This window comes from Penicillium canescens, assembly GCF_028828765.1.
Source record: "Penicillium canescens strain IBT 15451 chromosome Unknown utg000011l_segment0_segment0, whole genome shotgun sequence".
NCBI lineage: Eukaryota > Fungi > Ascomycota > Eurotiomycetes > Eurotiales > Aspergillaceae > Penicillium > Penicillium canescens.
The window spans coordinates 2,148,802-2,163,096 of NW_026703973.1; the positions used below are offsets into that span (position 1 = coordinate 2,148,802).

The 14,295-nt window shown below is 47.5% G+C and overlaps 5 protein-coding genes across 5 annotated transcripts; 2 read left to right on the forward strand and 3 right to left on the reverse strand.

The window, feature by feature from the left end:
• Positions 1 to 1,556: 1,556 nt before the first annotated feature.
• N7446_013530 (cytochrome P450) lies at positions 1,557 to 3,625 on the forward strand (the record flags this gene model as incomplete). The annotated part of the gene is made up of 9 exons (XM_058522270.1): positions 1,557 to 1,587; positions 1,659 to 1,891; positions 1,948 to 2,085; positions 2,148 to 2,229; positions 2,283 to 2,351; positions 2,408 to 3,013; positions 3,080 to 3,280; positions 3,342 to 3,366; positions 3,418 to 3,625. The coding sequence occupies 9 exons, from the start codon at positions 1,557 to 1,559 to the stop codon at positions 3,623 to 3,625; spliced, it is 1,593 nt and encodes a 530-aa protein (XP_058365747.1).
• Positions 3,626 to 4,504: 879 nt separating this feature from the next.
• N7446_013531 (SDR family NAD(P)-dependent oxidoreductase) lies at positions 4,505 to 5,441 on the reverse strand (the record flags this gene model as incomplete). The annotated part of the gene is made up of 2 exons (XM_058522271.1): positions 4,505 to 5,340; positions 5,390 to 5,441. 2 exons carry the CDS (start codon positions 5,439 to 5,441, stop codon positions 4,505 to 4,507), a joined length of 888 nt encoding a protein of 295 aa, XP_058365748.1.
• Positions 5,442 to 5,617: 176 nt separating this feature from the next.
• Positions 5,618 to 6,618, reverse strand: N7446_013532 (TIM-barrel enzyme family protein; the record flags this gene model as incomplete). Its single annotated transcript, XM_058522272.1, has 3 exons — positions 6,491 to 6,618; positions 6,287 to 6,432; positions 5,618 to 6,226 (listed from the first exon to the last, which is right to left on the reverse strand). Exons 1-3 carry the CDS (start codon positions 6,576 to 6,578, stop codon positions 5,618 to 5,620), a joined length of 843 nt encoding a protein of 280 aa, XP_058365749.1. The 5' UTR covers positions 6,579 to 6,618.
• Positions 6,619 to 7,631: 1,013 nt separating this feature from the next.
• N7446_013533 (uncharacterized protein) lies at positions 7,632 to 8,489 on the reverse strand (the record flags this gene model as incomplete). The annotated part of the gene is made up of 1 exon (XM_058522273.1): positions 7,632 to 8,489. One exon carries the CDS (start codon positions 8,487 to 8,489, stop codon positions 7,632 to 7,634), a length of 858 nt encoding a protein of 285 aa, XP_058365750.1.
• A 2,997-nt stretch (positions 8,490 to 11,486) lies between these two features.
• Positions 11,487 to 13,809, forward strand: N7446_013534 (uncharacterized protein; the record flags this gene model as incomplete). Its single annotated transcript, XM_058522274.1, has 6 exons — positions 11,487 to 11,567; positions 11,619 to 11,692; positions 11,773 to 11,938; positions 11,989 to 12,524; positions 12,590 to 12,727; positions 12,777 to 13,809. The coding sequence occupies 6 exons, from the start codon at positions 11,487 to 11,489 to the stop codon at positions 13,807 to 13,809; spliced, it is 2,028 nt and encodes a 675-aa protein (XP_058365751.1).
• Positions 13,810 to 14,295: the final 486 nt, after the last annotated feature.

A 14,295-nucleotide genomic window follows, 5' to 3' on the forward strand; every position in this document is an offset into this window, starting at 1 on the left:
GTTGCTGGCGTATCAAATTACTGCACTCTACATCATGCATATGAGAGAACCCAAAAGAGGAGACCTCGTATTCATTCTCCTAGTTCCAGCTAAACTGGGCCACGGCAGGACCCGCAGGTTACGTCGGAAGGTGACTCTCACGTTTGAGGGTGGCAAGTCCGCCGCAGTGAAGATCACCGGCGGGTGCCCAAACAGAGTAAATACTAGAAGTTCGTGATATTCGTATTGATAGAGCTGGGTTATAATTTTGAGCGTTTGGCTTATATTTTAGGATTATTGAGAGTTATCATGTATCTTTATTTTGATTTAAAAGAAAATCGGTATAAATAACCAGAGGGTCGGTAAGGGTCCAAGGACCAAGGATCGGGAGAGGATCTACGCTCGCTACCATCCGAATACGGGCCGGGTGGTGAGGCTGAGCTTGGACCCTTGGGGATCATCCGTGAAGACTGAACATTGACAAATTGCATTAATTCATTCTCATTGCTACCGCCGCATTCACCAATCAGCGCATTGCACGGTCAGATATCTGTTAACTGCAAATTACGCATATGACCAACGAAATCTCGCCGTTCAGTACAGTGTAAACGTTATAGCTCAGACATAATTTCTTCAAGAGTCATCTCATCGCGCTTGACGGGTTTGATCTACGGTCTGTTGACACCGTGATTCTGTATCCAATCTCCTGTCCCGATGATACTGCATTTGGTAAGGATGCTACGCGGCTCATAGGCATTAGGAGTCTCTCTCCGTTTGACAGTCATCAGGACGACTAGGCTTCGGTTGATCTCGCTTAATCCGATATAGTGAGGGAATTTCTTCTGACGCTTAGCGATTGTTCTGATTTGTCGAACTGTCTATGCAAGTTGCACTCACAGCGTGATCAGAGATCGGTGGCGTTCGTATTCTGCCGACGCGGCATTGAAAGCCAATTTCTGCTCCGATGCCACTTCCTGTACTTGAGGTTACATCTGCAAGGTTGTGGCCCACAGATTACTGGTACCATTGCCTGTATGAGGTGTGAGATCTGCACGCATCAGACCTGTGGGTGTTATCAAAGTTCAGAGCATCACGTGCGAATTTTTTGATACAGACACCGAGAATGGCCACCATGCAACGACCCAAGACTTTGGCGTTGCTTAGGAAGATGATCTGCGAGTTAAATTATCTGGTATACTCTATTCACCATGTAATTCCCAGCATTCGTTATCCGCACGCCTTACCGCCAACCCTATTTCTCGTATATGCACGTACTATATCTGCTTAGTTCACCTATGGAAGAGGGGGCCTCGTATCTGCTGTAACACAGCCATCCTCGTAAATGGACGCATTATGCAGATCCACAAATATTCTTGATCTCCGAGGAATGCGTACGGTGATGTTGCAACCTGGGGTTCCAGACGCCATGCTATATGTAGAGGAAAATAACATTGCCTGAAAATCATTCGTGCAGGATTTGATCCTTGTGCTTTCATCGAATATCATTTAGGCACTGAACTATACGATATCTTTGAGATATCTTTGAGGGAAGTTAACTTGACTCAACCGCGAATACCATGGATAACTCCACGAATATCTTGGTGCAAGGTACGCTGCGATAATTAAACCTGTCAGAATCTGCAACAATCAACGAACCTAGCTGACACCAGTGTGCGTAGGGCCGTCCAAATTCATAGAGTATTCCCTTGATAATATCGATAAGAGATTTGCCGTGTTTACCATTGCTCTTTTCCTCGCTGGAGTGTACATGTACAATGCGCGGGATCCTCACGGACTGAAGAAGATACCAGCAATCCATCGTTCTCGATTTGTTGATGCTTTTCAAACGGGAGTTTACTGGAGATTTCTCTTTCCGAGGCTCTTCCCTTACGCTCGCGAAGGTTATTACAAGGTAAGTTTTAGCAACACCTAGCTTTGAACCATGCCCATTGCTGATGAAATGAACAGTACAGCAAGAATGGCAAGCCTTTCAAGATCTGGATGGGTCTGTTTCAAAATTGGGTCTACGTCTTGCCGCCGAAATACCTTGCGCGCATCAAAAACCAAGGGCTTTCAGAGCTCAGTTTCCGATCTGTAGTAGATACGGTGAGTCCAGCCGTGGCAGCCTTGTTGGTTGGTTTCCAAGACCGATAATTAACAGTACCTAGTATCTAGTCCCAAAATTCTCCAGTGGACATTTCGATAATTTCGAAATTCAAGTTGCTTCCAAACTTGTCAATGGAAATCTATGTAAGCACCGCCAACAGCTTTGCACGGACATGTTGTTAATCACTACCCACCAGCCGACATCAAGCCGTTAATTCAAGTAAGGACTGAGCATATCCTGGACAAGGAAATAGGAAACCCGCAAGGTAACACATTCTGATCCCGAGCATTGTTGTTGATCTATTCTTACATTCTGAAAAAGTATGGAAAAGGCTTCACGCACACACTTTGGCCATGCAGATCATGAAGTACGCTTCCGGAAGAGTCGTCTTCGGCGAAACCTTGTGTGAAAACGAAGCTTTCCTCCAAGCCATGGAACGGTATTCCACCAAGGTGATGTACTACGGTTTGATTCTGCGTTGGATAAACCTCGGACGCCTGAGGGATTACATTATGTACATGGTCCACTGGAAGCATCGCCGTGATCTCGCCATTGCGACTCGCTATGTGACAGACCACATCGAGGAAAGAAAACGAGCGAACGCAAATCTCTCTGAAGAAGAGAAACCGGTTGATTGCATACAGTGGGCCATGGATCAGCCACTACCCGACGAGCAGAAGACTCCAGAACAGATTGCCCATCGACTTCTGCATCTGAGTGCAGGGCTTATTGGGACGCCCGCTACCGTGTTGGTGAACTTACTATTTGATACAATTTCGCATAAAGAGTATCTCCCCGAGCTGAGGGCGGAGATCACTAAGTGTGTCTCTGAGGATGGCAGATGGTCCGAAAGCGCCATGGCAAAAATGAAGAAGTTCGATTCTTTCATTCAGGAGTGCTTTAGGATTACTCCGGGCATTGTATCTTGTGCGTGCTGTTCTGTAGCGCTCTACTTCGTGACGATTCATGTTAACCTGAGCTCTTATATTCTAGTGACTGGATGGCGCCTTGTTACCAGCGAGACTTTCCGCTTCGATGAGACCCTCGAGTTGCCCAAAGGCACACTAATTACTTTCCCAACTATGTTCATGCAACATGATTCCGATTTATATCCAGAGGCAAAAAAGTTTGACGGGTATCGGTTCTACCGGATGAGAGAAGAAGCGAAGAAATTGGAGACTGCATCAAATATTTGTAAACACAAACCCCGTTCCTCGTACGGTATAGATGAATCACCACTAACGCATCCTTATAGCGGATACCAGGAATGATTGGCTAGCGTGAGTTTACGGACCCGAACAGCCGATATCCGAATATTAACGTGTAAACAGGTTTGGACACGGTCGACAGGCCTGCCCAGGACGCTTCTACGCCATTAAGCTTCTCAAGACTATTCTCGGAGAGCTCATTACGCGCTACGATATTCGCTATGCTGGTGGAGACCGCGAAAGACCCAAGACACTTGATTTGGAGCCAGTTATTGCGCCGGACTTGAGTGTCGAGCTCGAATTCAGGTCTGTGAATGCCCGATCTACCTAGGCAGGCAGGATAGTATCTAGACCAGGCAATGACCTTCGTTGACTGTCAGCGAACCTCATTTTCAAACGTTTCAGTACTTTTCCTGATTTGGATGGATCGGAGTGATATTTCATCCTCATTGGTTAGTTATATCTTGTTAGTTGATACCAGAAGTCAGCGAACGGGCATATTTATATGGGCCAAATCTCCATTTTCGAATAGGGTTGTCTGGCAAGGGCCAATCTTGAATGAAAAGCCTCCTAGCAGTTGCCTTAGGACAGATCTTCTAGCCACTAGAACATGGTTTAGGAAAGTAAGAGGGAAACGGTGTTACGCTCAAAGATTGATTCTACATAGCCAATCCTGTTTGGAATAGACTAGGGGAAAGAGAAACCGCGAGCTGTGGCGTTCCTAGGGTCTCTCAATAAGATCTCCGATGCTATTAACTGGCATTTCAGGGAAACTGTGAAGTTGCGCATATATGTATTCAGGGATAGATAGCATCTTCTAATAATCCATTAATTTCAAGAACTGAAATAGTTGACTTTGAATAGAAGACGTATCACAAACAAGCAAAAAAAGTATCTCGATCGTGTGGGAGACGGATTCGGTTCAGCCTTGAAACGCTGGGCTGGGAGGCATAGCCACGGCCAACGCGAGGCACGGGCAGTAAACCCGGTCAGCCATGGACATTGATATGCAAAGACCGAAGAAGTTGAGTGGATCCAATTTGCCATCTCATCCTTGTTGTTAATACATTCAAGTAGAGAACAGAGCATGAAGGAGTTCGAGCGGCAGCATGAAACAAAAATACGACGAACTAGATACCGGCGAGAAGCAACAATTCACATTACAAATAGTCAAGTGGAACAAAAAATTAAGGTCTTTTATATTGATAGCTTATTGCCCCATCTTCATACCACCATTAGCACAAACTACACTACCAGTACACCAAAGACCGTCAGGTGTGCAAAGCATACCAACAACCCCAGCAACCTCACTAGTAAAAGCAGGCCGACGCCCACCCATCTTCTCCTGAATCAAGCGCTTCTGCTCATCCGTCAAGCGACTCATAGTATCCTCATTATTAATATCCAACTTGCTCAGCGGAGTATTATCCTGATAACCCTGAATATCCTTCCAGAACTGGTCTCCAGTAGCGAAGTACATATCACCGATAACAGGACCAGGGTTGACGGCGTTAACAGTGGCACGATCAGCAAGCTCACGCGCCCAGGTGCGAGTCATAGCCTCGAGGGCAGCCTTGGTACCACCGTAGATGGACTGGCCAACGAATCCAAGGGATGAGGATACACTGGAGATGTTGACGATACGACCGCTGCGGTCTGTGGGGAGGTAGGGGCTGCAGGCCTGTGTGAGGAGGAGTGGAGCGAGTACGTTGATTGCATATTGCCAGTTGAAGTGCTCGGCCTCGATGGGGCCCCTTGTTGCGTCGTTTAGGTTGCGGTCTGCGGAGACACCTGCGTTGTTGACGAGGATGTCGATCTGAAGCTTGCCATCCTTGCCAAAGTGTTGCTGTGCAGCTGCGATGATGGGTGTCACAGCTTCGGCGGGCTTGCTGAGATCTGCTTGTACACTCTCGCACTTGATGCCGTGGGTTGAGGCTAGGGAGGAGCAGAGTGCTTCGGTAGGGGCGCGCGAGGACTCTGAGGAAAAGTTAAGGAGGAGGGAGCAGCCCTTTGCGGCCAGGTTGCGCGCAATGGCTTCGCCGATTCCTACCACGGGGTTAGTTGGCTCTTTGTTATGCGGGGGAGGGGCTTTTACCCCGCGAGCCGCCAGTGACGATGCCGAATTTGCCTTCCAAAACGCGGGCCATTTTGATACTGTACAAGAGATTGAATTGAGGATATGGGAGAAGAAGGGAATTGAAGAAGAATTGAAGAATCGAAGGGAAATGAGCCTTCTTGTATTTGGAGTATGTATTTAGCCGAAATGCGTGGGGAAACTGCGGAGGAAAATTGCCCGAATGGGACTGGCCGGGGCAACGGGTAATTAGTTCGGCCCGACTTGCAGTTTCTTGAATTCCTCCGCATTTTCCTTAATGGCAACCTCCACTGGCAATCTCTCCATGCTACTCGCCCCAAAGAACCCATGCACCCCCTTGGTCCGCGACAGCACAAACTTCGCATCTGCCGGGCGCGCAATGGGTCCGCCATGACACAACACCAGAATTTCGGGGTTAACCCCAACCGCTGCATCGCGAATCTCCTGCACAAACCCCACGCAATCTTTCAGTGAGCGCCCACTCAGCGCACCAATAGCACCAGACGTAGTCAATCCAGCATGGGCAACTACCACATCCGCACCCGCGCGCGCCATCTTGACCGCATCCTCCGCGTTGAACACATACGGCGTGGTGACGAGGCCTAGTTGGTGGGCGGTTGCGATCATCTCCACCTCCTTGTCATAGCCCATCCCCGTCTCCTCCAAATTCAACCGGAATTGGCCATCGATCAGGCCCACAGTCGGGAAGTTCTGTACGCCGACGAAGCCGAGGCGCTGTAGTTCGGTGAGGAATTGGGGCATCGAGCGGAAGGGGTCGGTGCCACAGACGCCGGCGAGGACGGGTGTGTGCTCCACTACGGGGAGGACTTCACTGGCCTGGAATGTTTATTGTAAGCTGTAGACCCATATAAGGTGGTTGGGCTGGTCGCAACGTACCATCTCGACGACGACTTTGTTCGCATCAGAGTACGGCATCAGGCCGGCTAACGACCCGCGTCCTGCCATGCGGAATCGTCCCGAGTTGTAGATCAGAATTAGATCGCAGCCGCCTTGTTCGACGGCTTTGGCTGAGAGGCCAATACCTGTGGGTTTTGTTGTTGGCTTGAGCTCTCCTATTGAGTTACTTGGCGGGGTACCTACCTGCACCAGCTCCAACGATGATAGAGCCATCGTCGATGGTCTTGCGAAGTCGGGAGAGGACTTCCTCGCGCGTAGTTGGTCGAGGCATAGTGAGATTTTTGAAAAGATTTGGATTTCAGAGCTGTTTGGAATTCGCTTTCGATTTTGAAGTAGCTGTAGCTGCCCCTCATTGCCCCACGAATTACCTCATTTTGCATATCCGGATCCCCGGGTTGGTTCGATGCCAGACATGCCATTTTATCAATATTCAAACCGCGCCACAAGAGATGATCACGCTGTAAGCTTTGGCTAATGATTGCATTTTGTTTATACATCCTGTCTTGTCTACACAGAAGGTTTGATGAAAGAGAGTAACTATCTATCGCTGGCAGAAGTTATAAAATGTAATGAAAAGCTTCTGCCATTTCCAAATGCAACCTGATATAAAAGACTAATCTTCAAAAGAATACACAGAAACCTCACAAACCAACCCTCACAAACCAACCCTCACAAACCAACCCTCACAAACCAACCCTCACAAACCAACCCTCACAAACCAACCTCCACAATAGGTCCACTATAGACTTTCCTAGCTTGCAGAACATAGTATATAACAGCCAAAGTAACAGTCCCAAACGTGCCAACAACACTGTAATTCATCATCGTGAGGGTAGGGTTCATCTGCGTCGGCCGAAAACTGACGAACACAACTGCGTATCTGCGAGGCTCCGAAGGTAACCTTGGCAAATAATAAGCTCCTCCGATCGTGTGTTGCGCTGGGAAGATCCCAGAAAAGCGGTCATCCAACAAGGAACGGGATGGGCGAACACGATCGACGGTGGGGCGTTGTCTTGCTTGTAGTGCTAGTCATGCATTGTTACATATACTTACATGTACCCGCATCTCTGAGTCCAGAGTGAAAGGCACCGAATCCTACTATTTCGTTCGTTTAGTCCTGGGATTATTTATATGCCTCTTTTGGTAGTCGTTTCAGTATAAATCGGTCTCCTTTTGGCTTCTCGTCTAATACCAATCAATATATTCGGCCCCTTGCTTGGAGAGCTGTCAACAAAAAAAAAAAAAAAAAAAAAAAAACGCGGTGCCAATCTCTGCATGTCTGGGCGACAAAAAGAAACGAAAAAAGCAATCAGAAAGATATCAACTATATAGCAGGTAAGAACCCCTCCACAACAGCTGCCCATTTACCTGGGAAGTGTGAGCCCTCAGACCCATCCCATCCCCCTGCTAGCATGGCAGCAGCAAGAAGCAAGCCACCCGAGCTTGGAAAATAAGGCGTAGGGACATTTGACCCCCCAATCGGGTATCCTGCATCATCGAATTGAAAATTCTCGTGCATGAGATACGCGATCGCTTGGTCCGTATCACCGAGTCTCAAGGAATTCATAGCCAACATGGGAAAATCCCAGCCCCATGCGCTTGAGAACTGCCATTTGCCCTTCATCATCTCGGCCGTTTTTCGGACGACATTCATATCAAGTGGCGGACCACTGGATAGTTGTGGCAGCCACCCGTATATTCCTGCCATAGCCGGATGGCTCTGGATTGTGCTGTTCTCAATCCACATATCTGAAATTCCTTCGTACGTCGAGAAAGTCCCGTTATACGTCGCCAATGGGGCAAGCTTATCCAGCACCACTTGCCATTCCCTTGGAACGGGCTTCCCTTGTCGCTGCTTCCAGCGACTGGCGACATCAAGACCAAACCTCCAATAAGCAATTTCGAAAGTGGGATTTATTGTTGCATTTGGGTTGGTCGTTTCGGAAACAGTATACATTGGGGGGCCAAGATCGTAGACCCCTGTCGTCTTATTAAACCACGCATATGATGCCATGAAATCTGCAGTTGCGGTGATTATCTCGTCCCATTTGATCAATGTATCATGCTCGCTTGTAGGAAAAGCTCGAAATTCCGTCTCGGCGAAATACATTGGGTGTGGCTGCTGCCAGATGAGAAGTGAGTTGATTTCACCCGGTGCGCTGCGTCCCGTGGGGTCCGACATCTTTCCCCATCGTGCGCCTCTGTAGCCTTGATTTGATGCTCGTTTATAGGAGGCTGGCAGAAACTTTTGATACATACTCGGCTGGCTGCGCTGGAATAAATCGAAGTGGTTCCAGCGAGCGAAATGTGCGGTATGCCAGAAGCACATCTCCAACTGGAATAAAATTAGTCAAGGCTTATTATCTGGGACAATTGTTACGTCAACTTGCATGAAACTTGCCGTACCAGCCATTATTCACAAGGCCTTTTACATGTGTTAGCTTACTCTTTGATAAATATTTCCTAAGTCATGTGGTTCTTACCGGATTCTAAAATTATCATCAATTAGTTAAACCAATATCAAGTGTTTGGGACGCTCATACCTTGTGGCTCATGATCAGATGCAGAGTTTACTGCTAAAAGATACTGAGACAAGAGGATTCGACGCTGTAACTCAATTGCGGTTGGTTCGCCCGTGGCTGAAATATCCACGAACGCCCCGGAAGTCCAATAGGAATTCCACCATCTTGCAGCAGATCCTTCAATTTCGGAAGTAGTTTTCACACTGTGTGCTATTTTCTCCGTTGTGAACAGCGTACTGAGATGAAGTGTCTTCGACCCGGCTAGTCTTTTCAAAATATATTTGTTCGACTCGGGAAAAGGCCCTGAAATCTTGCAAGGCCCATCCCATTTGGCATGAAGATAATGGATGTTATTGTCAAGTTTCTGGCGGATCGTCGCACCCCCTTGAGAAGTCTGGAGAGTTGTTGTGGACTGGGTATTATTCCAAACCCCAACGAAGGGAGCATCAAACTTGTTCAAGTCAGGATAGGGAAAATCGAAAAATATACCCAGCTTGCCCTCCGATAGGAGGTCCGATTCGACTGTTATCGCAATAACATCTCGGTCTGGGTCGACCGTTGTCGTTACATCGACCCGAGATCCACCTAGAACGAAAGAAGACAGAATTTTTCCAGACCAAATGTCTAGTAGCTGTGTTTTATTCTTCAGGTTTTCTTCTTGAATCGATTCGTTTCCAAAGTGAAACCCAATGCGACCCAAATTGAGGCGGTTGGGGTTAGCAATGAGCCATTGGCTAATATCGCTTTCGGCTGGGTTTGGCATATTATAGTCGACAAGCCTCCCGTGAGTCCACCATTCGAGCCCAGTAAAGTCTTAGAAGCAGTAAAAGTTAGCTAAGGTGTTGTTTCCTCTACCCATGGTTGTTGAAGCTTGCCGCTGATGTTGGTCTGTCCATCGGTTGTAGGCAGGCTTGCGTTATGCCATCCCCAGGAGGACATAATGCCGTAAGGCCTGAATGTTTGGAGGCCTGTGATATCTGCACCAAACGCGAAGTTGCCATTACCAACCTGCAAGGGTGTCTCTTCCGAACTTTCATTACGTCTCACGTTGAAGGTTCGAACGATCCTCTCTCGGTCTATCACCGCTTCCCCTAGGTGGAAACACGAGCCAGTCAGTGCTAGAAAAATTATTAGATGCATAATATATCTTTGAATTGTGATTTCAGGTTTCCAAAAACCAGGGGAAGAAAATATGGACACTGTAACAGTGCCACTGATTCATACGGTGGAGATAGAAGCTTTAATAAATGCCAGTTTGGTGAAATGAATACCGCTGGCTTTTCTCCCATAGCCGACTCAATTCATTCTGATGGTTACCCCGCAAAATTGCACAGTATTCAGGCTATTCAAGGGATTTGTTAGGGTTGCGGGGCATTGTCTCCCGAAATCCCGAGAACGTTCACACTGGTTATTTGCATCTGATACTTCCCTAAACATACTTGGATGGCCCAATATTCACGCTCTCGCCTTCTCAAAGGTCGGGATCGGCAAGTTAACATGGAATTTGGTGTCTGTGGAAGAACGATACTTCATTGCCAAGAACCAGATTCGGAGAAATTAGAGATATCAGCTGGAGAGGCAGACAGAGTGATCGGAATTGCTGACCAGAAAGTCATTATTATCACATGTTTTCAGAACAGAAGATAGGTACAATAATCGATACCTCGTTGAAGTCTCAGTCACAAACTCACAACTTTCCGTGCTCCGGGACGGCGACTTCCAGACCTTGAGAAAGCTCGTGAATCAAAATGCCCTAGGCGAAATCAAGGAAGCCGAAATTCATTACGACTTTGAGTCCCCTGCTTGGCTAGCTGGGATGATAGAAAAGAGTACACACCGGGTACTGGAATGGCTTTCGTCTTAGGTGACAATACCCAAATTCCTTTGCTTGACAAATGCTTAGACACCGGTTTTATAGGAACACACAGCATCGACTAGGCTCTAGTATTACTTGGATGCCTGTCTGTTACAGGCTGATTCCGTGTGCAGCGCGGCATTGATAGTGGAGTTGATGACTCGTTCCTGCAGTATAATGGTACAAAAATGGACATACTCGTTACGGTCAAACATCGGTGACAACTCCAATGGCACAAAAACTAAAACTTCTGGTGCGAGGTACTAGTGGATTTTCATGAAATTTCAGGAAGGAAGTACTTGCCCCCAAGAGGAACCTATCGCGGGCGGCAAGAAATCTCTCGGTCCTATGTTCGGGGCAGAGCCGGTGCATCTCCGTGGTCTACTTACCACACACGAGAAGTTCGATAATATAGTGCAAAATTGGCTCCGCGAACCAAGGGTTTTGTTGATAAGTACCTAACGGCTACAGGGCGATGGCTGGGTCTCTATGAAAACCTTGGATGCTATTCATGGGAAAGCCGAATTGACTGTGAAGGCGACAGAATCAAGGGATGTACTGCGGGTAATTGAGCTTGCAAGGATATTGCATGAGCGAGGAGTGACGGTGGCCTGGACGTAGAAGATTTCATAGCCAATTTGACAGCTTCGAAGATCATAGCAACTTTCCGGAAGATGTTACAGTGCTGAACAGGGGCGTGCGGTGCGGACTATGTATCATTATGTAATCTCACCGTTTTCTTGGCGTCATTTCGGTCGACCGCATCCATGAACTGTCCAGCATCCAGTATCTAGCAACAATCATGCCTACTGCTGGTAGCCCGTCACTTAAGCGCAAGCGGGTGGTAGAATCTTGCTCGGAATGTTACCGTAGGAAGCAAAAGGTCAGTCTCCAATGCTCCTAACAGTGTCTTGATCATCTGACGCCTATTTAGTGTGACCGTAAACAGCCGTGCAATAATTGCTCAGTGAGAAATGTCCCTGGCAAATGTACTTTCAATACCTCAACGTGAGTTACTGTGGTCTCTATCTCCGGCTCTCTCTTTTGGTCGCCAGATCCTTCATCGTGGTCCTAACAATCATCTCAAGGGTGTCGCGGCCTGAGACCCGCATTCAACGACCCAGTATGTCAACGAATGAGGTGGGCCAGGGTCAATTACCGATACAAGATGACCGGGAGAGTCCTCAGCTAGGCTCTGGTAGCCTCGGATATTCATCTGTTCCTGGCAGCAATGCCTTTGTGGGTTTGCAACAGGTCGTACATCGTCACAGCATTCCAGCAACAACTAGGCTAACCAGAATTAGATTCTTGGTAATGACGAGTTTGAAAAGATGAATGCTGTTCAAAGTTCGGCTTTCAACTCCCGCGTCGCACGAAAAAATGCTCAAACGCTGGTTTCAAAGCTGCCGCCGAGGCCAGTCCTTCAGACGCTTGTTAACGTGTTTTTCGCTGAGGTAAACTGGCATTACGCCATCCTCGAAAGATTTTACTTTGATGATTTGTTTTCACGTTGGCCACACAGCGAAGAACTAGAGCCCGTGAACTACCTCGGGCCCGACGAACTCTCACGAGAGCTACGTTACTTTTCAGCTCTACTTTTCCAGGTTGTCTCCTTGACATTACAAGTTCTACCACCGAACCATCTAGATATGGCTCAGATCTCCGCAGATGCTCTGGGTACCTCACAAACATACAGTGACCTAGGCGATGAGCTACTGTCTGTTTTAGGCAGACCCGGGGCTACTCTGAGTGGAGTTCAGGCGGATTTTCTAAGGTCCTCGTGGTTGAAAAACGTTGGTAGAGGCACTGAAGCCTGGCACTCTTTTGGAAATGCCATCAGGTTCGCACAATTTCTATCCTGTCTCTGTCCACTCACAATTCTCAACCAACTGATGCACTTTAAAGGCAAGCCCAGGAACTTGGACTACACCGTCAGAGGGAAATCCGGCAGCCAGATGAAACTAATATTAGTAAGACTTTGAGTTGTTTGTGGTATGAAGAAAACAAGAAACGCCTATGGATCAACCTGTTTGTGTGGGATAGGTAATGCATGCCAACACATTTCCGATCCGATCATTTCTGACAGTATTAGTTTCATGGCCATGATCCTTGGCCGTCCTCGGATGATACATAGGGATGATTGTGATGCAAAGCCCCCTATGGAATGCAGTATACCTAAGAATCCTTCCACGGCAGTACCAATGGCGGTGCGGCTCGACGAAAATCCCGGCATCATACCAGTATCAGCATCTTTATTTCGTTATGCAATTGCATGTAAGGTCCATGACATGCGAGCCATTAAATTGGATCGCCCTCATCCTAAGGTTTATTCTACGGTCCGAAAGATTCATGAGGATGTCGACTTGTTGATGGACGGCTTGCTGCCTTCAATTCGTCCCGACTGTCCGGATACATCATGGGACTTGGAGCTTCCCTATCTTCCTCAGTTACGCGAGGAACTGAAAGTCATGGCGAACCTTTTTATCGCCAATCTGCACCGACCACATATTATTTCTAGCACCGAGAGCCGAAAAGCCGCTTTACAGGCTGCAATTGCCACACTCGACTTCCAGCTGCGCTCTTTCGCACAAACAAAACCATATCAGTATCATTTATTTAGTCTCGCGTTCTATATGGTTGATGCCTCTTTTCTTCTCTCGATCATCACTATTCTGTACCCTCCAGAGAATCACGAAACTAGGCAAAACATTGAGACCAGTCTCCGTCGGTCAATTGATAGTCTCTCAACGATGAGGGATTATAACCCGGTAGCCAAAGCGGGCTTTGGTGTTGTCCAACGTTGTTACAGCAAGCTCAGAGAAGCTTTCGAATCTCCCAATAACGCTTCTGGGCTACACCCTGCTTCGCATTGTTCTTCTACCATTCGACTACAAAGTCTGATGAGGGATTTGAGCGATTATACCATCGATTCATCAATGGGCTCTCTGCTTGATCCTAGTCAACCCACCCACAGCCCCGACCTCGGACTTCCGACGCCTCCATTCTACGGATTACAAGACAGCTTCGATCAGGGATACTGGCTGGAACAACTGAATCAGATCCAGCCATCTCTAATCTTTGAACAAGACCCCCACGGGATGTGGGAAAATCTTTCATTTGATTGAACATTGAGGCTTGCCTTTGGGGGAATGTGTGGCAGTGGTGCTATACTGTATCAGCAAACAACTTCTAACGAATGGCGTGCAGCCGGTCACACGCCCGTAATTCAATTAACAATGGCCCTTCGTATCTTCTCTCCGTCGATCTCCCAGTATGTATAGATACCATTTATCCTGACCGCCCGTACCAGGCCATAAACAATTACTTATATCCGTAGGTCATCATCGGGTGAAACATTAAGGGCTTATGTTACCGCCGAAATATCCGAACCGAAATTTCGGCCGAATCTTACTGGATCAAACTTCGAAAGTCCTCGGAAAGACCCATGCCACTTTGCTTAGAGATTTACCTATACTATGTCCGTGAACCCTTTTCTTTCTATTGGTTCAAGCCTTTAGTATGCTACACCATGATATAATTGAACAAATTCCAGACTTAGCGTGGGCCGATCAGCCTGAGGCCGCCGAAACCCCCGAAACACAACATGAATT